This window comes from Anticarsia gemmatalis, chromosome 30, assembly GCF_050436995.1.
Source record: "Anticarsia gemmatalis isolate Benzon Research Colony breed Stoneville strain chromosome 30, ilAntGemm2 primary, whole genome shotgun sequence".
Classification (NCBI taxonomy): domain Eukaryota; kingdom Metazoa; phylum Arthropoda; class Insecta; order Lepidoptera; family Erebidae; genus Anticarsia; species Anticarsia gemmatalis.
In genome coordinates this window covers 2,620,868-2,644,258 of record NC_134774.1, presented here as the reverse complement: position 1 = coordinate 2,644,258, position 23,391 = coordinate 2,620,868, and the positions used below count along the sequence as shown (strand labels likewise).

At 38.0% G+C, this 23,391-nt stretch overlaps 1 protein-coding gene across 3 annotated transcripts in view; it reads left to right on the top strand.

Moving 5' to 3' along the window:
• The window catches only part of alpha-Cat (catenin alpha), a 71,958-nt gene that overhangs the window by 32,825 nt on the left and 15,742 nt on the right, over positions 1–23,391 (top strand). For 2 of the 3 annotated variants that reach the window (XM_076133740.1, XM_076133738.1), the window contains exons 17-22: positions 14,881–15,032; positions 15,552–15,621; positions 19,948–20,015; positions 20,486–20,667; positions 21,662–21,767; positions 22,532–22,666. In XM_076133740.1, the coding sequence (XP_075989855.1) occupies positions 14,881–15,032; positions 15,552–15,621; positions 19,948–20,015; positions 20,486–20,667; positions 21,662–21,767; positions 22,532–22,666 (713 nt within the window). Of the gene's footprint in view, positions 1–14,880; positions 15,033–15,551; positions 15,622–17,185; positions 17,259–19,947; positions 20,016–20,485; positions 20,668–21,661; positions 21,768–22,531; positions 22,667–23,391 lie in introns of all 3 variants that reach the window. The other variant, XM_076133739.1, reaches the window with a different exon arrangement.

Genomic DNA, 23,391 nt, shown 5'->3' with positions numbered 1-23,391 from the left:
AGGTCGCGCGATGTTCATCAATGATGCTACGTTATACTAGCTTTTAATGTGACTTTACTTGCGTATATTATATTAAATAAAGCTTTTTAGCTTGCAGTAACAGTGTTATAGTCTAGGTAACTGGGTTGTGGAATTTCGGTAGACAGGTCGCTCTATGTAAAGTACTAGTATTAATACTAAGTAAGGCTAGGCTAGGATGATGATTATTTTTAGCCTGTAACTTTTTCAAATAGGAAATCGTATATTATAAATGCGAAAGTTAAGATGTTTCCTATTATTTTACCTGGCTACAACTACTTAGCAAATTTTGATAAACTTTGATTTTTGAATATCTGTTACTCATTTATGCAAAAAGTGCTGAACAGAATGTAGTGAAATTTTGTACATAGATAGTTTATAATTATTAGATACTTTTTGATTTAGTCGCTGGCAGTAATTAGTTATCTGTATACATATTATTTAAATACATATTATAATTGATTCGAGTTTAGATGTTTAAAAGTATATTTGTAACTTTAGTAGACAACAAAGCAAAGATCAGTATGCAATAATATATCCAGATATACCTTGCTAGCCTCTGCTAAACTATCGCCCCACTTTTATGTCGGTTTAGTAGTTCAGTCGAAAAAGCGGGACATACAGACTAAATTATATTTGTGTTTTTATTATTAGTATGGTAATAAGAATTTATTTGTTTATTGATACCATAACGGATATTGTAAAACTTAATTAATATAAAAAATAATACAAATCAATAAGTTTGTAAAAATCTTAAATTCTCAAAACTAATTTATTAAATGTTAATAATTTTACTCCGAGTCTTAGACCATCTCTATATTCTCTATGCTTCAATAAAAAAAAATACATACATATTATTATGTTATACATAAAATCATGTCTTCTTCCCGTAGAGATAAGCAGCAGAGAGCAAATGACTTGGTACGATCCTTACAAACTTCCCTTGCTTTATTCACATACATACATGTTGTCATACAAGATTAATTGCATAAAATATGTTCTATGCAATCCAAATATAATATTGTCTGACCCATTAACCGAATCTCAGACTTCCCATACAATATCATTACAGGATGTATGTAATGCTTTAAAAATACCAATAGAATTAGATCATCAGAATCCGTGTACTGAATAATCAAATAGGTACTTGAATTGACATTACGTAGTGACAAATTGTTTCTATGTACAAAAAAATTGAAGATTTTTGGTGGGAATTTTATAAAACGTATATTTGTATGTAGACAGAGGAGCTCGTTAACAATAGCCGTGCGGATCGATCTCTCAGGTTAAGCTATGCTTGCTGAGGTTGTTTTTTGGATGGGTGACCATCTTATGCGTATTGAGTTCCTCCGTGTTTCGGGTGGCACGTTTAATTGTGGGACCGGCTGTAATTTTTAAAGATCTTTGATAGTTGTTAACAGTAGTTAGAAGCTTGAAAGTCTGACAACCAGCCTTACCGAAAGGTATCGTGTTATAACCCAAGGAACTGGGTTGTGGAGGTCAGATAGACAGTCGCTTCATGTAAAACACTGGTGTTCAGCTGCATCCAGTGAGACTGAAAGCCGATTCCAACATAGTTGGAAGAAAGGTTAGATTGATGATGATTTTGTATATAGGTGGAAGGAAAAATTACGCCTTTTAAGGTAGGCAGAGATCAAATATCTTTTTCATTCAATAAAGTTATTAAGTGATAAAAATATTCAAGGATAATATAAAACACATATTTAATTGGCTCCTCCGTTACATTCGTCATAAAGTGACCAATCCACTCCCAAACCTTGAGATGGTTGCTTAACCTGTAAACATGTATGACATCATTTTAACGCTTATTCATTATTGATGAGTAAAAATATTTAGGGATGGTGAATTAATAAGTATTTCATATTATTGTAAAGTAATTTTTTTGTGTTTGTTCACTATGTTTTCATGGTTCAAAATTTAATCCCGTTGATTCCAATCCCATGGGAATTTCGATCCCATACATACTATGTAAACTTTGTCCTGACAGTTGCAAACGAATAAAAAAAATAATTATTCAATTTAACTTAGCTGTTCAAAAAATATGCGCGAAAATACTTTTTATTTAATTAGATAAGAAATCGATTCGATCAGTCCTAGCACTCATTTATTAATGCACATACAACGTAACAAAACAAATATTGATTCTTATGTTTACTTTTATTAAAATGGGTGCAGCACTTTCGCCCTTAATTCCTATTACGGCCATTTACCTATTATCTATTTAACCTTCTTACTCATAAAAACATATTATTTGAAGTTATGAAAGGCTTATAAAGTGTTTTGTTTGTTTCACTCCTTAGCGAAATGAAAGAGGGAAAACATATTATAGTAGCTTTTTAACTAGAATAAGTTTATAGTGTGTTTATGAATAAGAGGGTAACACTTTAGAATAAGCATCGTTTAGTTTATCAGGAGGATAACTGACAGTTTTTTTCATACTGTGTCTGTGACTTATCCGATAGATTATTCGACAGTTATCTGCAAGTCTTAGAACTGGCACTTACAAAAACAATTTTTAATTTAAATGAAGACAACTCTCGCACTAATAATTGCTCTTGTGTCGCGGGGACTTTTACAAACAACACTCAATAAAATTACATCAGTGTCAACCCTATACTATATTATCGATGAATGAAAGCAACAAGCTTAAAAGTCAGCTGACCCACTTTACGTAGTGGTCCGTGATGCACACAGTTGGAGACATCTTTACAAATTACATGCCTTTTACATGCCTCATACATAACACGAACCCGCAAGTGTAGGCAGAGGTGTATGAAATACACCCACGTTTCGCCATTAACAATGTTAGTCCCAAGTATTAGGTCGGGGAAAAAGTCTTTTCGCATTATAGTATGTATGAAATTGTAATAAAATCTTTTCTCTACACAAAAAATCTCGATATTTGGATACCTCACGAGCTCACTGAAAGAAACCTAATGAACCGTGTACTCATTTGTGATTCTTGAAGCCAGAGAGATTTTATTACAAGTTTAAACATACTATAATGCGAAAAGACTTTTTCCCCGACCTAATAAATTAGAAAATACTAATAGCAAAAATATGCATACAGAAGTACAATAATTTAGTAGAGAGTCTTGTATACAAGGTTCTCGGCTGGAGGTATACAACTTCACTGTCACGGTCACTGATGTTACACATACAGAATGTATAACATCAGTGACCCGCAGTCTGCAGCTGACGACTTGATATTTTATTTTGGAAATCCACCGAATTATTAATTTTAATAAATTTCAATGCCAAGGCTCTCTACTAAGTTATCCATCATCACTACTCTTGAATTGCAACATCGTGAGCAATGTCATGTGTGAGAGTTGTTTAAACAGTTGTTGTAGTAATATACGAGGGTTGATCCAAAAGTAATGATAACGGAGGTGATACACAATGATTACAGTGAAAAAAATGATTTCATTTTTTACATAGTCTCATAACAAGTTAATAAAATCAATTGATCTCTTTTTTAATCCCAATTTTCCCATAGAAATACCTTATCTTGCAAAACTCTCCCAAAATGCCCTAAAATCACTAGTCACTTCGCGAAGGTCGCCAAATTTTTTGCCTATGAAGTGTTTTTTAAAAAATTGCAATTGATAAGATTACCTAAGAGATGGATCTAGCAAATAGGATGGGTGATCGAGCAATCCGAAAGCCGTTTCTTGAATGGCAGCCACCGCAACTGCGACCATGTGAGCCAGAGCTGGTCTTGGTGAATCAGCATTCCAGCTCACACTTTCCCGTGTTTTTTTTTCATGATAGCTTCCTGTAATCTTCGTGTTTGGTATTTTTAATAAAAGTCTATTATAATAGCTCTCTTTTTCAATTATTTTACTGAAGTGATTCTTTCAGTGTTTTGAAAAAAACACGCGGGAATCAAACATCGACCTTGAAACCTTGAATTTCTCCTTTGTTGGTGAGAAGGCTCTTTTCCAAGTCATGGATAGTTGTTTGGTTTTGGGATCAAAATGGTAGGTTTTTGACTATTCTATCGTCAAATAACGTGACAAAAAAAGTCCTTGATCCGTTTGGAACTTTCCAAGATTCACCCTCGAAATGTCGACACGTTTTCGCTTTCGTTCGCCTTTTAACGTTTTCGGTTCCTGAGGCGCGGAAACGTTTTTCATGAGGAACTTGTTAGAGAAGACCCTTAAAATGCTACCATATGAGATGCCTATTATCTTAGCTACATATTTGATGGTCATTCTTTGATCTGCTAACACAATATCTCCAACTTTTTTGACGTTATCTTCAGTAAGGGCGGTGGAAGGCGTTTTTCTGCGATGTTCATCTTCAATTGAAGTTCTTTTAATCTAGGACTCTTTTCTGCAACTTGTAACTATGGGAAAAAGAAAAACAAAGTTCCCCCAATGACAGCAACAAGTCGCAATGTACTCCTTTAGTGATTTTTTTTTTCAGTCGAGGGCATTGACTGACTGCTCTAATGACGTTTTTTTACATTTTGATGTTTTCTCCGCGACAGCTCCTATTCAAGTGAATGTATTTACCAAATTACTTGGACTATTAATATGATTTTTTTACCCCGAGGTAGTGGATCTATAAGGAAGCCAAAAAAATAGTTTTTGTATATTTGTGACGACTACAAGTAGCCGATTATCATTACTTTTGGATCGACCCTCGTAAAGTGTCACTTGATCACTGTGATGGACTCTACTCTCTCATTACGAGAGGAGAATATGGGTAGGACAGTTATAAATACAAACAAAAATGTTATAAAGTTTATTACTCGAGTCTAGAACCGATCCCGTGACCCGACCGGTTGTTTTACATACATATGTGAGGCAGGAGACCTTTTGATTGAATACATGTTTACATACAAAATAAACATACATTTACATACATATAAAGGAAGGAAACTGTATGTCTGTTCGGATTTAACTCTGAAACAACTGAACCTATTTTGAGATAATCAACCTCGTAGATTTAACTGTTTAGGTATATACCATTATTATAAATGCGAAAGGCTGTCTTTCTGTCATGTTGTTACGGCTCGACAGCGGAACCGTTCTTGATGAAATTAAGTACAAAGATAGATACTTCCAAGTTTGTAACGAGGTCATTTAAAAAAAACATACCTATATTTATTTTAACGAATCACTCGTTAGCTGAGCGTGTCAACTAGTCTGTGCTTATGAAATGTAAAATGTTTAAAAAAATATATTCGTTTGTGCCTCGTTATCTCTAAAACTACCAACCCGGAGCTGGATGCTCACATATAACAGGAAGTAGGCATATTGTATAACATATATTAGCTATCTTAAAATAAAGGATTTAAGCCTGGGGGACAACGACCCTACAAACTGAAACTTAAGCGTCTGAAAAACGTAAGCTAAAACCTAAAGAACGTTACATTTCAATGGACTTGTGTGTGTAATCTAAAAAAAAAGATAATTCCCTCATATAAAACAAAGAATTGCGCTTGTGTCGCGAAGACATTAACAAACATACAAACAACGGACACAAAGTACAACCAGACCCGAAACAATTATTTGTGGATCGCACAATTAATAGAGAATACCTGTTTAATTTTAGTCACTGAAAGTATTTTGTGTTTAGATAAAGTCGCATGTAAAACCTAGTCTAATATAAAACATGAGAGATATCAAGAATATCATCATTAACATGCTAAAATGTATATATCACTATATTACCTTAATATTCAACCATTTAGTTTTGCAAGTCATAACATATTAACAGCTTATTTTGCCCAGAGTCATCGCTCGGTAATGTTTAAAAGAACCAATGACCATGGCGCAGTGGTTAAGGTGGTCAATACTCCGTTACCAGAGCGTCGGATAGTTGTGGGTTCAATTCCAACACGCAACAATTATTTGTGCGATCCACAAATATCAGAATTTAAAAATAACTTCATTGAACTGCAGCAGTCTTTCAAGATCTAGTTAATAAATACTTCCTTTTATAAAGGTTAGTTGTATGGAATTAAATAAATAGGACAAAATGAAGCGAGAAATATCGACCTTGCAAGGCCGAGGTGTGTACCAAGTCATTATTAGTCTAGCCTTTCTTCCAACTATGTTGGAGTCAGCTAGCAGTCTCACCGGATGCAGCTGAATACCAGTATTGTACATGTAACGATTGCCTATAGAACTTCCACAACCATGATGCGAGATATAACATGATACCCCTTGGTAAGACTGGTTATCAGACTTTCAAGCTTCGGACTACTGTTAACGACTGTCAAAGATCTTTGAAAATGACAGCCGGGACCCACAATTTAACGTGCCTTGCGAAACACGGAGGAACTCAATAATGATAATGTCCTCCTAGCCGATATACGGCTACGGCGGTCAGTTTCATTGAAACTGGCCATCTGTGCAGGACTTTGTTTATAGTGTCCAAGTGTGCACACAATACACAGGTACACTCTCTATTCCATCACTCTCATAGTTTGGTGGGACGGATAACCGACACGACCAGTGAGAGGTCAGGCGCAGGACCGACGGCTTTACGTGCTCTCCGAGGCACGGAGGTCTTCGACCTCAACTTCCCAACTCCGGGCAATCTCTAAGAAATTCTTAACAGAAAATCTCAGAAAAGACTTTTTGGCCCGACCCAGGATTCGAACCCGAGACCTCTCGCACGGCAGCCGCATATACTACCGACCGCGCCACAGAGGCAGTCAGCAGGCAGTTCGGTCGGAACTCAATATGAGTTAGATGGTCACCTATCCAATGAACAACCTCGAAAAGTATAGCTTAACCTGAGAGATCGGTTCGCGCGATTGTTGTTATTTACCCATGAGCTCCTCTGAAGGCAACTTTTCATATTAGCACATAGGTTTTCGACAAAATCTTTCAACAGTAGATGTCAATCATTGTCGTGTGTTAAAATAAATTTATCGCAATATAGTTAAATGTCAAGAAAGTATATAAATAACTAATAATAACTTGTTAATAAGTGTTACGAAATATTTCTAAGAAAAAAATGCGTTCTCTTACGGTATTGCCTCATTGTGTAAGTTATATGGAGGACAAGCTTATAACATCTTTCATTCAGTTGTATAACTGACCTGTGGCTTTGGCATTGTGTTTGAACTGAGCGTCTCCGTGCTTTAGAGGGCACGTAAAAAGTTGGTCCCGGTTGTTGTCAATTAAAATAACAGTCGTAAAGTCACGTTAATGAATGGGTCATAATTTTTCCCGTTTTTGTAACATTTTTTACCGATACTCTGCTCCTATTGGTCGTAGCGTGATGATATACAGCCTAGCCTTGCTCAATAAATGGGCTATCTAACACTGAAAGATTTTTTCAAAACGGGCCAGTAGTTCCTGAGATTAGCGCGTTCAAACAAACAAACAAAACAAACTCTTCAGCTTTATAATATTAGTATAGATAACCGCCGGTTACGAATACTACGCACCTCAAATCATCAATTTGGTCTCATCTTTGCAAATATAAGCTTGTCCTCTGTACACAAAAGTATTACATCACGGATTGACAGACACACAGACATACATTAATTATAAATAAGTATTACACTACGATGGCATTTGACTATGTTCTTACGACACCGCGGACAATGGCGACCTACGCTCAAAAGGTTCTAGTTTACGAAACAAGCCTTCGGGCTTATGAAAGTAACCAAATTTGTTAACAAAATCTCGTCTTTAAAGCAAAAACTAAACTTTATATTTATTGGTTATTAAAGCAAAATTACACTCTCAACTCCCGCACTAAGAATTGCTCTTGTGTCGCGGGGGATTTTACAAACATACAAACAACGGACATAAAGTACAACCAGATCTGAAACAACTATTTGTGGATCGCACAAATATGTATTCCGCGTAGGAATCGAACCCACGACCTCTCGAGTGGAGCAGCGACTGCCCTAAACAAATCTCACTCACATTTTTTCTACATCGTTATAACAACGTGACTATTATTTTTAACACAGTTTTTCTGTGGATGGGTGACCATCTTATACATATCGAGTCCCTCCGTGTTTCGGAAGGCACGTTAAATTGTGTCAAACCGCTAGTCAGAAGCTTGAAAGTCTGACGACCGGTCTTACCCTGGGGTATCGTATTATAGTCTAGGTAACTGTGTTGTGGAGGTCAGATAGACAGTCGCTGCATGTAAAATACTGGTATTCCGCTGCATCCGGTGAGACTGGAAGCCGACTCCAACATAGTTGGAAGAAAGATTACGCTGATTCACTAATGATAGTTGAAAACATTAAGGCTTTAGTTTCACTCATTATACTTAATATTTGTAAGCGCAATTACGGTCAAACGCTGAAATATCGACCTTGACATTAATTAAAGAATTCGCAAAAAATATTTAACTTGTTTTGCCTTGCGACTTCGCCCGCTTGGAATGGTTTCCCGGAGTAAATTGTCATAGGGCAAGTTACCATCCTACGGGCTCCGTTTGAGAATAATCCTACTAATAGTATAAATGTGAAAGTTTGTGAGAATGTATGTATGTATGGATGTTTGTTACTATTTCACGCAAAGACTACTGAACCGATTACGATGAAATTTGGTATATAGGTAGCTGAAGACCCAGAATAACATAAAGGCTTTTTATCCCGGAGTTCTCTAGGGTACGGTCGAAGTCGCGGGCGGCCTCTAATGTAATATGAATAAGAAGACTATTAGTACTTTGCCGACCAGAGAATTAAACCCGTAACTTCGAGATTAGCAGTCGTATACACTACTGACTGCGCCACTGAGCTAGATTTAACCATCTTTAATAGTAGATCAGCTTTAATATAAAAGAGTTTTAATTCATTACTGTCCCACTGCTGGGCAAAGCTCTCGTAATGAGAGAGTAGAGTCCATCACAGTGATCAAGTGACACTTTACATTACTACAACAACTGTTTAAACAACTCTCACACATGACATTGCTCATGATGTTTTCCTCAACATAAATAATATTATACATACGCATGAATTTGTGATATTTTCCTAAGAATTCGACATTGACATACAAAAGTTTATTGTCTCTGGGAATAAACAACTAATCACTACTAATATTATAAACTCTAAAATCTGTCTGTCACTACATCATGCCAAAAACTGTGAATCGATTTGGATGATTTTTTTTTATAAAGATAATTGAGATTTGGGAAAGGACATCTTTATAACGCATTGTGATTCCACCGCTGGGCAATCGTCTCCTCTCGAATGAGGGAGGAGTTAGGCCTTGAGTCTACCAAGCTGACAAGTGTAGGTTGGGGATAAATAACATAGTTTTCTTTTATAACCTTATTTCAACGGAAACTATGCGGAACTATAGTCTATCCGACTGCTGATCATAAGGTCTCGGGTTCAATTCCCGTGTCGAGCGAAATACTGTTGGCCTTTTTCTAGCACTCCCTATTACATAAGACTAACATTGTTAACGACAAAACGTGAGAGTATTTCATACACCTATGCCTACCTTTTCGGGTATAACAGGCGTGATATTGTGTATAATGTATATAACTACACTCCGCGCGAACGAAGTCGCAGGCAAGAGCACGTATCAAATAAATAATAAATGATACGATATGTCTTAATAAATCATTTTTATTGGCGTGACGAAATATGAATAAAATTTATTGCTGTATGAAAAAAATATTTAACGAGCATGGTTTTCATCTGCCTCTGTGCTTTAATACTGCTGATATTATGCTAATTTTGAGTACCTGGGTTCTATTCCCAAAGCAGGTACTTTTAGAATCGTGGAAGCGACGACTGGAGAACCCCAGCGCCGGCCTCGTCACTATCGAGGCCGTGCGGCCGGCGGTCACGGAGTGGCTGGAGAGAGGGCACGGCGCGCTCACATTTCGGCTGACGCAGGTCTTGACCGGACACGGATGTTTCGGCAAGTACCTGTGTCGTATAGGCCGTGAGCAGACGCCCAGGTGCCATCATTGTGGTGACTGCCCCGATACGGCGCTGCATACGCTGGCAGACTGCCAGGCGTGGTCGTCGCAGCGCCGTGAGTTAATCGGGGTGGTCGGGAGCGACCTCTCGCTCTCGGCTGTGGTTCTGTCCATGGTCGGGAGCGAGGCAGCGTGGTCGGCCGTCGCCTCATTTTGCGAAAATGTAATTTCCGCAAAAGAGGCTTCGGAACGGGAGCGGGAAATTAACGCTCCCCTCCCATCCCGCGCTAGACGCACCGGGCGTCGCAGGCGCCGGGACGATCTCCGGCCCCCGTGACGCGGACCTGTGGGCGGCGGAGGCGGAACGCTCCGTCGCCTGAACAGGGAACAGGTCCGAGAGGTGGGGGTGTGCTGTGTGTTCCTGGCATACCCCCTTGAAGTGGAGAGCTAGGGGGGGCAATATTCATGCCCGCCCCCGCTCGAAGGTGGGCCCGCATCCAAAGCGGGCCGTCACCGGCTAGGACGCGGAGTATCCAATCGGAGGTACCGCGTCCTGGCCACTTTATGGTGACAGTTGAAGGAACACCGTCAGGTTTTTAGTCGGTATGCCCAAATTTAAAAGCCGGAACGCCTAGCCGGCGGGAGAGCCCGACAGACCCCCGCTACCTCCCTGGAGCGGGACATGCAGTAATGCATTTTCCTGACGAAAAAAAAAAAAAAAAAAAAAAAAAAAAAAGGTACTTTTAGAATACTCAGAATAGAAATCCGGTTTTGGTTGCTGTTCGATATTAAATAATTTTAAAATCGCCCATTATTACATGAGTCTAACGTTTTTGATAGCGAAACGTGGATGTACGTTATTCGTGTGTCTCTACCTATTTTTTCGGGTATAACAGGGGTGATATTTTAAAGCCACAAATTATCTCTGATAACATCTTAATTTTGAATCAAATATCTAAAGCTTGTACGTTAAAAGATACATTTTAAAGGAACGCGTTGATGTCTTTTGTATTGAACTAATTCACTGTATTCGGAAAAGTGTATTACAAATATAAATGTGAATAGTATTACTTAATTTTTAAAGCTTTTTAGGGACTTTACCCTAGCTTACTACTTAGTTACCTAATGCAACTCTAGTAAAAATCACATACCTATAGTACCATACAAAAGACATCAACGCATCTATTTTCAAATAAAGTTTTTTGGCTAACGAGGTCGCTTATTAATTTTATTCGATTCGACTTTTAATTATTCTGACTTTACTTCTAAATTACTAAACCGATTTTAATGAAATGCTACCGACGGATAGCCAATATACATTCATACATCTTTGTGAAGTAAATAACGCTAAGTTTATTTACATAACAAATCGCACTGTCACATCTATTTAACCTATAAATTCCTATCAAAATCAGCATAGTCATTGATACATAACATCCGTACAGACAAACAGTTTAAATTAATTATAGGACAGTTTTATTTTAAGGTTGTATTGTATGTTGTTATAACGTTTCCTGAAATGAACCGGCGGTGGGTCATAGATCATTTGCTATGTTCCTTGACCTACGACTTGTAGGCTTTAGAAACGTATAGACGTGGCAAGCGTATTAAAAAAACTTTTCTTTAACTTCGTTTTTTTCGTTCGTTTTCAGTTAGAAAGAGAAGCTTGTATTATTTGCTTTGTTATAAAAAGGTTGTTATTTTTATAATTATTACTAGCTGACCCGGCAAACGTTGTTTTTTTTTTTCTTTTAATTATGACGCATGACAAATAGATGTTGGCCGATTCTCAGTCTTACTCAATATGCTCACAAAATTTCATGAGAATCGGTCAAGCTGTTTCGGAGGAGTATGGCAGCGAAAACTGTGACGCGAGAATTTTATATATAAGGTAAATATTCATGTCCTTTTGATATTTGTTTAGGGTCTGGTAAAAATATAATAAAATAAGTAAATAAAGTAAAAAACGTTAAGCAATCAAAAGACCAAAATCAGGAATCGAACCTATTACCTTATGGCCACTAGTAGTACAAGTCTATAGATACAATCAATAAACCAAAATCCGGGAATCGAACCTATTACCTTATGGCTAATAATCGTACAAGTCAAGGTACAGCATTCGAACCATATATATTGATATATTAGTCGTCTCATCTACGAAACTCATAAGTCTAACGTAAAGCCTTCACCTTTACGTGGCGCTGCGCAATCAATGTTTGTGTACACAGGCCTCCGACTTGACGGACCTTACATTATTGACCATATCGCAGCATTGAGAAGAGAATACTACTTGTACACTGGCTATTTACTACGACTTTACTTATGGTAGCCATATAAATTTATGTAAAAAAAAAATAACCAATATAACCCACGGCTGGGCAAGGATCTCCTCCCGTAATAAATTCAAATAATTTATTGCTTAATAAGTTACATTAAAAAAGATCTTATATCACGATAGCTGACCCGCGCAACTTCGCTTGCGTCACATAAGAGAGAATAGGTCAGAATTTTCCCCGTTTTTGTAACATTTTTTACTGGTACTCTGCTCTAATTGGTCGTAGCGTGATGATATAATAGCCTATAGCCTTCCTCAATAAATGAGCTATTTAACACTGAAATAATTGTTCAAGTCGGACCAGTAGTTCCTGAGATTAGCGCGTTCAAACAAGCAAACTCTTCAGCTTTATAATGTTAGTATAGATTTGCACATATGTACTTACATAGTATTATAGTCTACTACCTAACCTAAATTAAAATTAGATTAACACATATTTTCATCCCCTAATTCAGGCGCTTAGGGGTTGATTATTGAGAGAAAACGTAGCTTATGTTTCAGCTCCGTCCTAAAGAGAAATAGATAGACTTATGTATTAAATACAACAGTAACTTTTACAAACAATGGACTCATAGCACAGCCAGACACGATGCCCCTATTTGTGAATTACCTAGATCCTTGTTTTGTGTGGGAATCGAACCTACTATAACAACTATTTACCAGCGTTTAATGCCTACTTAAGAACCCAGTAGTGAAATACCTTATTGATCTAATACATTATCGTTTGTCCTGTGTTTTGTGCCTTATACATTATGTCCACTAGCCCAGCAGTGGGATAGTTGTTTACATATTATATTATAAGGTAACGACGCTTAGTAATGATGTACACAAGTTGCGTCATTAACCGTGACCCTGTGAGCTTTGACGTAGGGCTGCCACGCACGAGACATTTCATAAACGGATAATAAATAAATTTAACCCATTAATGTCCCACTGCTGGGCAAGGATCGCGTAATGAAAAAGGAGACGTGTTGGACTTTCATAAATGAATATTATTTATTTTTGAACTAGTGGCTCGGCCTGACTTCGACCGAGTGTAGTACAATATAATCCCACTGTTCCCATCCCCGTTTGAAATTTTAATCCCGTTAAAACTACAGCACCAGCATTTTTTGTTTTTAGCATTGAGTGTTTCTAAAAAAATATATATTTTAGGATTCCTTATTTGTTATTTGTTTACCCGACGTTTCGATCGAATTACATGGTGTTATGAGTTAATAATGGTTATGAGCTAAGTCAGCCGTATTATCTAATGAAAGAAGTCATCATCTTATAAACACTAAATAAATAATATAATTAATTTAACAATTTTAGATTCAAAACCTTTCCCGTTATATGTTTCTGGAAGAAAAAACTTTTTTTTTTTAGAGCAATACATAAGTATGGATTTTCACGAGAGTCGCCGCGCGGGTTGTTGACAACCCTATATACAAATATTACACATAGAATTAGTAAAGTAAATAATGTATTAACATAAACAATATTTGTATCTACAAGGTTACGTTAATTTCTGTGTGTTTGTGTGTTTGAGATTAAACTCGCACTTCAAAAACTACCTGTATTTACAAATATACAGATTTATTTTGTATTAGAGACCCGCGGCATGGGCCGCGTGTAAACCCTTCCCGTGTATCCCGACCCCTCGGGAACTCCGGTATAAAAAGTAGCCTATGTGTTATTCTGGGTCTTCAGCTACCTATATACCAAATTTAAATATACATACCAAATTTATATAAAAAAAGAAAGAAAAAAAATCATCGTAATCGGTTCAGTAGTATTTGTGTGAAAGAGTAACAAACATCCATACATACATACATATATTCTCACAAACCTTCACATTTATAATATTAGTAGTGTACTAATAATTTGCCATGGTTTTCCCTTGTTTTTGGCAGTTTTTCACATCTATACCTGATGTTTGGAAACAAACAAGTTATTTAGTTTGGTTGATCGCGCTGATCTCAGCAAACTACTGGTTCGAATTGATAAATTATTTTTCTGTTGGGTAGCCTATTTATTGAGGAAGGCTATATAACATCTCGACCTATAGGAGCGGAGCACCAGAATTTTTTTTTGGTTAGAAAAAGTCCAAAAGACTTCTCCCTCATTAAGAATTGCTCTTGTATCGCGAGAACTTTTACAAACATACAAAACAACGGACACAAAGTACAACCAAACCCGAAACAATTATATGTGGATCGCACAAATATTTATTCCGTGTGGGAATCGAACCTCTCGATGCACTGGTAGTGGCGAGGTGACTTAAACCAGTTAAGTCTCGAGTTCGATTTTGGAGTAGCCAATCAATATTCTAATTCGGCTTTTTAATCGATTTCAAAAAAGGAGAAGGTTCTCAATCTTCTTCTTATCGTATGGTTAGTGGTCAACCTAGTGTCAAAATTGTTCAAGCCGCCCGAAGGCCTTTGACATGGCTTAACGACTGTTATCTTAGTAGACACCAAACAGGACCGACTTTTTACGAGCTCTCCGAAGCAGGGAGACGCTCAGTTCAAATACCACTATGCCTCACCCATCTATAAAACGACCTTGCGACGGTTGCTTTACCCACAGATCGATTACCTAAGCTATATTATGGCTAATTCATTCATACTACAATAAACCTTTTCTCTTTGTTCCAGTGATGTCAAAATTCGGCGTGCGCGTCGACGCGGCAGTGTCCGCGCTGGGCGGCGGCGCCGGCGCTGCTCTCGACGAGAACGACTTTATAGACGCCTCGAGACTTGTGTACGATGCCGTCAGGGAGATCAGGCGTGCTGTGCTTATGAACAGAGTGAGTTGACCTTGTGACCTTTGACCTTGTGACCTTTGACCTTCGACCTTAACATCTGTATATACGTTGGCTTAATTACGAACGTTGTTGTAAGCATAATTTAATATGAGGTCGGGGAAAAGTTTTTTCGCATTATAGTATGTATGAAACATATACTATTACTAAATTATTATTTTATTTCAGCAGATATATTCGGAAATGTTGATCTTTTCTCTTTTCCGATAATAAGCTACTAATTGTAGTGCTCAGTTTTTATTCGGGGCTTAGCTCTTGAATATCTTCCAGACCAAATTATCCACCCCCACCTTTTCCTTGCACCATTCTCCCAAACTTCTCTTTATCTCTTAACTACGTTACGGTAAGATAACCTCTCAGAGAGAAACCAGATTGAAGCTCCTCATTATCCATGACCTCCTGGTACTTGTAAGATTTTTTTTCAGCTGCAGAAAAATGTTGTCATTTGATAATGGACGTTATTTCTACTATGATAAGGCTTATAGTTGATGGTTTATGATATAGGATGAGGAGGAGCTAGACCCTGAAGATGTGGAACTAGACGAGCACTATACCCTGGAGACTCGCAGCAAATGTGAGAGCATACGATAAGCTCCTTATTGTTCATGTGTGCCTGGTATCATTGTGTTGTCGATGTAGGGTTTTAACTGCTATGCTAGATTTTAAGAGCAGTTTCACGAGCGTCCATCGAGGGTTATCAAAGTATAGTTGAACAACTTGATAGACAGAGCCTTGCAGGCTTGCGCAGGCATACGAAAATCTGAATTTAAAGCATCAGCTAAAGGCTTATGCAGCTGAAGGTTTGATACAGATAATTTACTTTGGAAATAAACAAAATTATTTATTATAATTTATAAAAATTATGCTTGGCAATGTTCTCTTTTAAGTTAATGGCTTGTGGTCCTGTGGTATTTGTTATAGAAATAGCTCTTTACGGAAAAGTGCAAGTATACATTATACTTAGTGCATTTTCTGTATACTTTATTATACTACAGTATATTATAGTCTCTACCCCAAAGTCGTCGATCTACCGACACATAACATAAAATGTCAGCATTTCTTTTTTTTCAAGTACTCATGTCGGTAGGTCAGTGACTTTGGTGTTAGACTCCTTTAAAACTCTCAGATGCAACGCCCCGTGAAACTGCTCAAAGATGATTTAATTTTGAGCGATTTACAACTTTTTCTTTTAGTTTATCTATCGTATGGTTAGTGGTCTACCTAGTGTCAAAGTTGTTCAAGCCGCACGAAAGGCCTTTGACATGACTTAACGACTGTTATCTTAATTGACAACAACCGGGACCGACTTTTTACGTGCCCTCTAAAGTACGGAGATGCTCAGTTCAAATACCACTATGCGGTCACCCATCTATAGAATGACCGCGCCAACGGTTGCTTAGCCCACAGATCGTTTACCGACCGGTGAGCGCAACTGGCTATGAGCGCCTCAATTTCTCTAAGTATAGTGTCCTGTTTAAGCTTGCCCGTCTATTACATGATCTAACATTGTAAGTGGCGTGTGTATTTCATACACTTGTCTATACATTCGGGTATAACCGTCAGGATATTATGTATATAATTACTACACATATACAGAATCATGCCTTTTTCCTCATAGGGGTGGGCAGAGACCAGAGAACGCCACTTGGTACTATCCTTACAAACTTCCATTGCTTCATTCACATACATACATGTTGTCATACAGGACCGCCGGTTACGAGAAGCACCTGACCTTTTTACAACACATCACCGATATGATCTGTGTATGTCTTTCTCGGGCGTCCCCTACTAGCCCTTCCATTTACGTCCGCATAATATTATTTTGCGTCAATCTGCATTGATTATTTTTCTAATGATATGGTAATTACTTATCCATTTTTTCATATAATTAAGAAACAAATTGTAATTCACTCAAAATCACTTCTAATGTGATTGTGTTAATTTGTCATGTGTCGTTTTATCCGTGGGTTTTGTTTGTAAATTCCATTTAAAATAACTAGCCATGAGCCACTACTATAACTCCGGCTATTTTCAATGAAACTGGCCGCCGTACAAGTTGTCCATTAGGACAAAGCCCATATCGCGCTAGTGTTGCATGCTTCATGTGATTGTTTGCTTGCATGTGTGACTAACTTCAGACGAGCGACGATCTCGACACCGACACGGAGTTTGAGCCGGTTGAAGACATGACCATGGAGACTAGGAGCCGATGTGAGTAGTACGGGCTTTTGATGTATAGGGTAAGGTGGAAAAATAGGGTAAAGCAAAAAAAAATGTAGGGTAATGAGCAAAAATAGGGTAAAATTAAGATATTGTTGAGACTAAGAGCCGAGGTGAGTAATACGGGCTTTTCAATGTATGGGTTAAGGTGGAGATATTGTAAGGTAGTGAGCAAAAAAGAAGGGTAAAATTGAGATATTGTTGAGACTAGGAGCCGATGTGAGTAATACGGGCTTTTCATGTAAGGGGTAAGGTGGAAAAATAGGGTAAAGTTAAGATATTGTTGAGACTAGGAGCCGATGTGAGTAATACGGGCTTTTCATGTAAGGGGTAAGGTGGAAAAATAGGGTAAAGTTAAGATATTGTTGAGACTAGGAGCCGATGTGAGTAATACGGGCTTTTCATGTAAGGGGTAAGGTGGAAAAATAGGGTAAAGTTAAGATATTGTTGAGACTAGGAGCCGATGTGAGTAATACGGGCTTTTCATGTAAGGGGTAAGGTGGAAAAATAGGGTAAAGTTAAGATATTGTTGAGACTAGGAGCCGATGTGAGTAATACGGGCTTTTCATGTAAGGGGTAAGGTGGAAAAATAGGGTAAAGTTAAGATATTGTTGAGACTAGGAGCCGATGTGAGTAATATGGGCTTTTCATGTAAGGGGTAAGGTTGAGAAATTGTAGGGTAATGAGCAAAAATAGGGTAAAGTTAAGATATTGTTGAGACTAGGAGCCGATGTGAGTAGTGCGGGCTTTTTAGTGTATGGGGTAAGGTTGAAAAATTGTAGGGTAAAGTCGAAATAGTAGAGGGTAAAATTGAGATATTGTTGAGACTAGGAGCCGATGTGAGTTATGCGGGCTTTTGATGCAAAGGGTAAGGTTGAAAAATTGTAAGTCAATTAGCAAAAATGGGGTAAAGTTAAGATATTGTGGAGTAAGTTGAAGACATGACCATGGAGACTAGGAGCCGATGTGAGTAATACGGGCTTTTGATGTAAGGGATAAGATTGAGAAATTGAAGGGTAAAGTCGAGAAGTTTTGAGGTAAGTTGAAGATATGATCATTGAGACTAGTAGGCTATGCGAGTAGTCGTTTGAAGGTAGGAGGTAGACTGAGTAATAATGTGGTCATGATGAAATATTGTAGGATAATTACTAGTAATAGTGAGGTAATAAGTAGGTAATATATATTAGGGTAATGTTAAAAAATAGTGGGGTTGTAAAGTGATATTGTAGGGTAATGTTGTGAAATAGTGGGGTCATGTTGATATATAGTAGGGTAATGTTAAGAAATGGTGGGGTCATGATGATATTTTGTAGGGTAATGTTAAGAAATAGTGGGGTCATGATGATATATTGTAGGGTAATGTTAAGAAATAGTGGGGTCATGATGATATATTGTAGGGTAATGTTAAGAAATAGTGGGGTCATGATGATATATTGTAGGGTAATGTTAAGAAATAGTGGGGTCATGATGATATATTGTAGGGTAATGTTAAGAAATAGTGGGGTCATGATGATATATTGTAGGGTAATGTTAAGAAATAGTGGGGTCATGATGATATATAGTAGGGTAATGTTAATTAATAGTGGGGTCATGATGATATATTGTTAGGCTAGTATTATTTTCTTGTTTTTTAGTATTTCGAATTTTAATTTGTATGACAACAGAAATAGTGTATGGGACAATTTCAAAATCTAAACTTACTTTAATTTAATAGGGTAAAAACATCACGGTAATTAATTTAATTAGCTCATCAAATTATGTTTTATGTTTCATAGCTAAACCATGGGTAATAAATGCATGTCAATACATTTTCATATATTTTGTAACTGCTAGCAATTAGGTAGCATGCTTTGTGTTTAGTAAAGACATCTATCTATAAGAGCCATGCGACGCAACACACACTGTTTTAACAAACAGTCCTATATAAAACACTTGTCAAATAACTTTGTGTCTGAATGTTAAGACTTACTTTATAGTGGAAAACTTAATATAAAAGTAGTTTAAAACCTTACACAAAAAAGAACGACACAATTTTTGCCTCAGAAATAGCGTTTACGAAAAGCAGAACAATGACGCATTTCCATGGGAAAATTCAGATGGCGGACGAAGTCGCGGGTAAAAGCTAGTCTATAATATAAAGCAGTTTGTAAATGTCTTGTCGTTTTTTCATGAGAAACCAGGTTGCCCGAAACGATATGATTTAACAGTCAATAAGTTACTTATCAGGTGTATTTTTACTTACAAAAGTATATTTTGACTTGAAAGTTATTTGGCATGTTTTCACGTCGCATTGCTCATGCCATTAGACGGTGTCCAGAAAGGGAAAATTCGCTGCGAATCGATTCGCTCGTTACTGAAATATTAGCCCATACATCGCGACCACAAGCTTAACGCGAGTTAAAAATACGCGCGAAGCTAATTCTTTTTGTGGACAGAACGTTTGCGCGAAATACGCACGAAAGAATCGCGGCTAATACGCTCCTTCTCGACACGGTCTTACCCTCGGTTTCTGAGGTACATTTCACAGTAGTTTATCTATTCAATAGCGTTTAAACTCATATAAAAATACACAATTGAATAAACGAAAATCGAATAAAGAAAGATAAACTACCGCTAAATGTGCTCAGAAACTTGGCATTAGCTCTTTATACATAAAATAAACGTATATAAATAATTTCAGCAAGCGCCCACACCGGGGAACACGGTGTGGACGAGTATCCTGACATCAGTGGAATCACTAACGCTAGGGTAAGTACGAACGATGAAGGAAAACATCGTGAGCAATGTCATGTGAGCGTTGTTTAAACAGTTGTTGTAGTAATGTAAAGTGTCACTTGATTTTGTCTTGGGTTCGAATCCTGGAGCCAAAAAGGTTTTTCTGTTCTATTATACATTTTTCAGTGATGGGAACCACTGATCTAGTAGAACCAATCATACATATCAGACACTTATTTCTATACTGTGAATGTGACGCTAAAATTGAGTAGTTGACGATAAAATATAGAATCTGTACTCTTAAAGAATTCAGCTAAAATGCTCAGGACGTCTAATTTTTTATGTTAATAATGCTGAAATTGTAATTATTACAGGCTGTAACATATTATTAGACACTTATTTGATACCAACGAAAATGCGAAACTGCGACGTAACTACACTTTTACTAACCGACTTCAAAAAAAAGGAGGAGGTTCTCAATTCAATTATTTTTAATTTATCAGGAAGCCATGCGTAAAATGACTGAGGAAGACAAGCGCAAGATTCTCCAACAAGTGGAGCTGTTCCGTCGTGAGAAAATGACGTTCGACAACGAGGTCGCCAAGTGGGACGACGCCGGGAACGACATCATCATGCTCGCCAAACACATGTGCATGATCATGCTCGAGATGACTGACTTTACTAGGTGAGTGACGCCGACTGTTACTTCTAAGGTTGCCGAGCATGTCTCCAACATAGCGTTCCCGAGCGTGACAAATCGTTCCCGGACATGACCTAGTGTTCCCGAGCATGGCATTGAGTTACCGATGCTGACGCGGGGTACTGTTTGAAACTACTGACTTCACTAGGTATGGAAGCATTTTCTAGTATGACACGGGCGTGTGAGCATGACACGTAATATCAGCGACCTACGTCAGCAGGTAAGTGACTGAGCGTAGCTGAGAGCGTATAATATAGTGTTGTAAGCTGTAAGACAAGCGCAAGATTCTCCAACAAGTGGAGCTGTTCCGTCGTGAGAAGATGACGTTCGACAACGAGGTCGCCAAGTGGGACGACGCCGGCAATGACATCATCATGCTCGCCAAACACATGTGCATGATCATGCTCGAGATGACTGACTTTACTAGGTGAGTGACGCCGACTATTACTTCTAAGGTTGCCGAGCGTGACACAACGTCGCCGAGTATGACACAGCGTTCCCGGGCATGACTTTAAGTGTCTACAGCCGCTATATACACGTTGTAATATTCTTAATACAGACTTTGCTAGGTGCGTTTCTGAGTGTGAGTCTTGTTACCAAGTAAGACACTATTGACTATACTAAACTTTGATGTTATTACCGAGCATGAAAAAGTTACGTTTAGTTTCGGGAATGACTCAGTTACACCGTACATAATGTCCTTTAGTCCACGTTCGTAACTGATCTTTGATAACCAGTTACGAACGTGGATTTTTTTTCTTGCTTCATAATCAGTTATGAAAACAGAATCAAATTGTCGTATTCGTAACCATTTAATATAACCAGCTACGAAAATGTTTTTTTTTTCTCCGTTCATAACTGGTTATTAATTAAGAATATTTTATCCACGTTCGTAGCTGACTTTCATAACCTGCAGTTACTTAACCTCAATACGTTACCAAGCATGACACCGTCATGATAATATAACATTTCCTTACAGAGGTCGCGGCCCTCTCAAAACGACAATGGACGTCATCAACGCAGCCAAGAAGATCTCTGAGGCTGGCACCAAACTGGACAAACTCACACGAGAGATAGCTGAACAGGTGAGACAATATTTTTATACTAACCACTACACAGGGCAGTGATAGCCGAGTGGTTTAAGTTGGCACCTCCCACGCAAGTGGTCGCAGGTTCGAATCCGAGGCAACACACCAATGACTTTTCGAAGTTATGTGTGTATTAGAAATAATTATCACTTGCTCTAACGGTGAAGGAAAACATCGTGAGGAAACCTTGCATGCCTAAAATTTGTTTAATACATTTATTGAGGGCATGCAAAGTCCCCAACCCGCACTTGGCCAGCGTGGTGGACTCAAGGCCTAACCCCTCCCCCTCGTTCGGGAGGAGACCCTTGCCCTGCAGTGGGACAGATACGGGTTATTAAAAAAAAAAAAAAAAAAAAAACCACTACACGTTTGGCGCAGTGGTTAAAGTGGACACTCCGCGTTTGGTGGGTTCGAATACCACCCGGGACGAATCTTTGTGTGATGAGCACAAGTATCTGTTCTGAGCCTGGTTGTTAATGTATCTATATAAGTATGTATTTACAAGAATATAAGTATGATTATTAGTTATTTGGTTACAGTACAAGGTCTGCTTAGTTTGGAATCAGATGACTGTGTGTGAGTTGTCCAATGATATTTATTTATTTATATTCATAGTGGGCCTCTGAAACAGTCGTTTGTTTTCAAAACTATGGTTTATCTTTTCGATTTGCCATCGCAAGTATACTAAATAACTTGTTTTACCCGACTTTCTATAAAAAGTAAGCTATCTATTAAACTAAACGTATGTTTGTTTGTTGCAGTGTCCCGAATCATCTACGAAACAAGACTTACTGGCCTACTTGCAGCGTATAGCGTTATATTGTCACCAGATTCAAATCACTAGTAAAGTGAAGGCTGACGTACAGAACATCTCCGGTGAACTCATCGTTAGTGGGGTGAGTACTGTCCCACTGTTGGGCAAAATTGTGATCTTGCCCACTAAGTGAATTTATGGGTCATTGCTGGGCAAATGTGTGGGCTAAGCTACCACGTTGATCTAAAGAGACGTTGGGACTGCCCACTGCTGGGCAAAATTGTGGGCTAAGCCGTGGTGGCTAAATAAAGATGAAAAGATAATGAATGAAGTGGTGATTAAATGGAGCGGCATGTCAATGTCCCACTACTGGATAAATGTGTCGGCGTAGCCACCACGTTGATGCAGTGAGACGTTGCTACTGCCCCACTGCTGGGCAAATGAGTGGGTTAGTCCACTTATACTCAGTTTCTGAGGTACATTTAGCGGTAGTTTATCTATTCAAACTGTCATGTTTATATGAGCTTAAACGCTATTGAATAGATAAACTACCACTAAAAGTGCTTCAGAAATCGGGATTTAGGAAATAATGGCCCATTGCTGGGCGATCGTTAGACTAGTCCACTATTTGAGTATGTTTTGGCTTACTAGTGGGCAAAAATTTCGTTAGTCCCCAAAGTGGGACTGCGTTACTGGCCCTCTAGTGGAAAGAATCTGGTAAGTGAGTGAGAATATTATTGGCCTGCAGCTGGGCAATTGTCTCTTCCCGTAGCTCTTTTTATATAACAGGCGTGATGGTAAATTAACCTCAATTAATCCTATTTTACTTAACTAACTGACAGCTAGTATCGCTCACCGGTGGGTAAA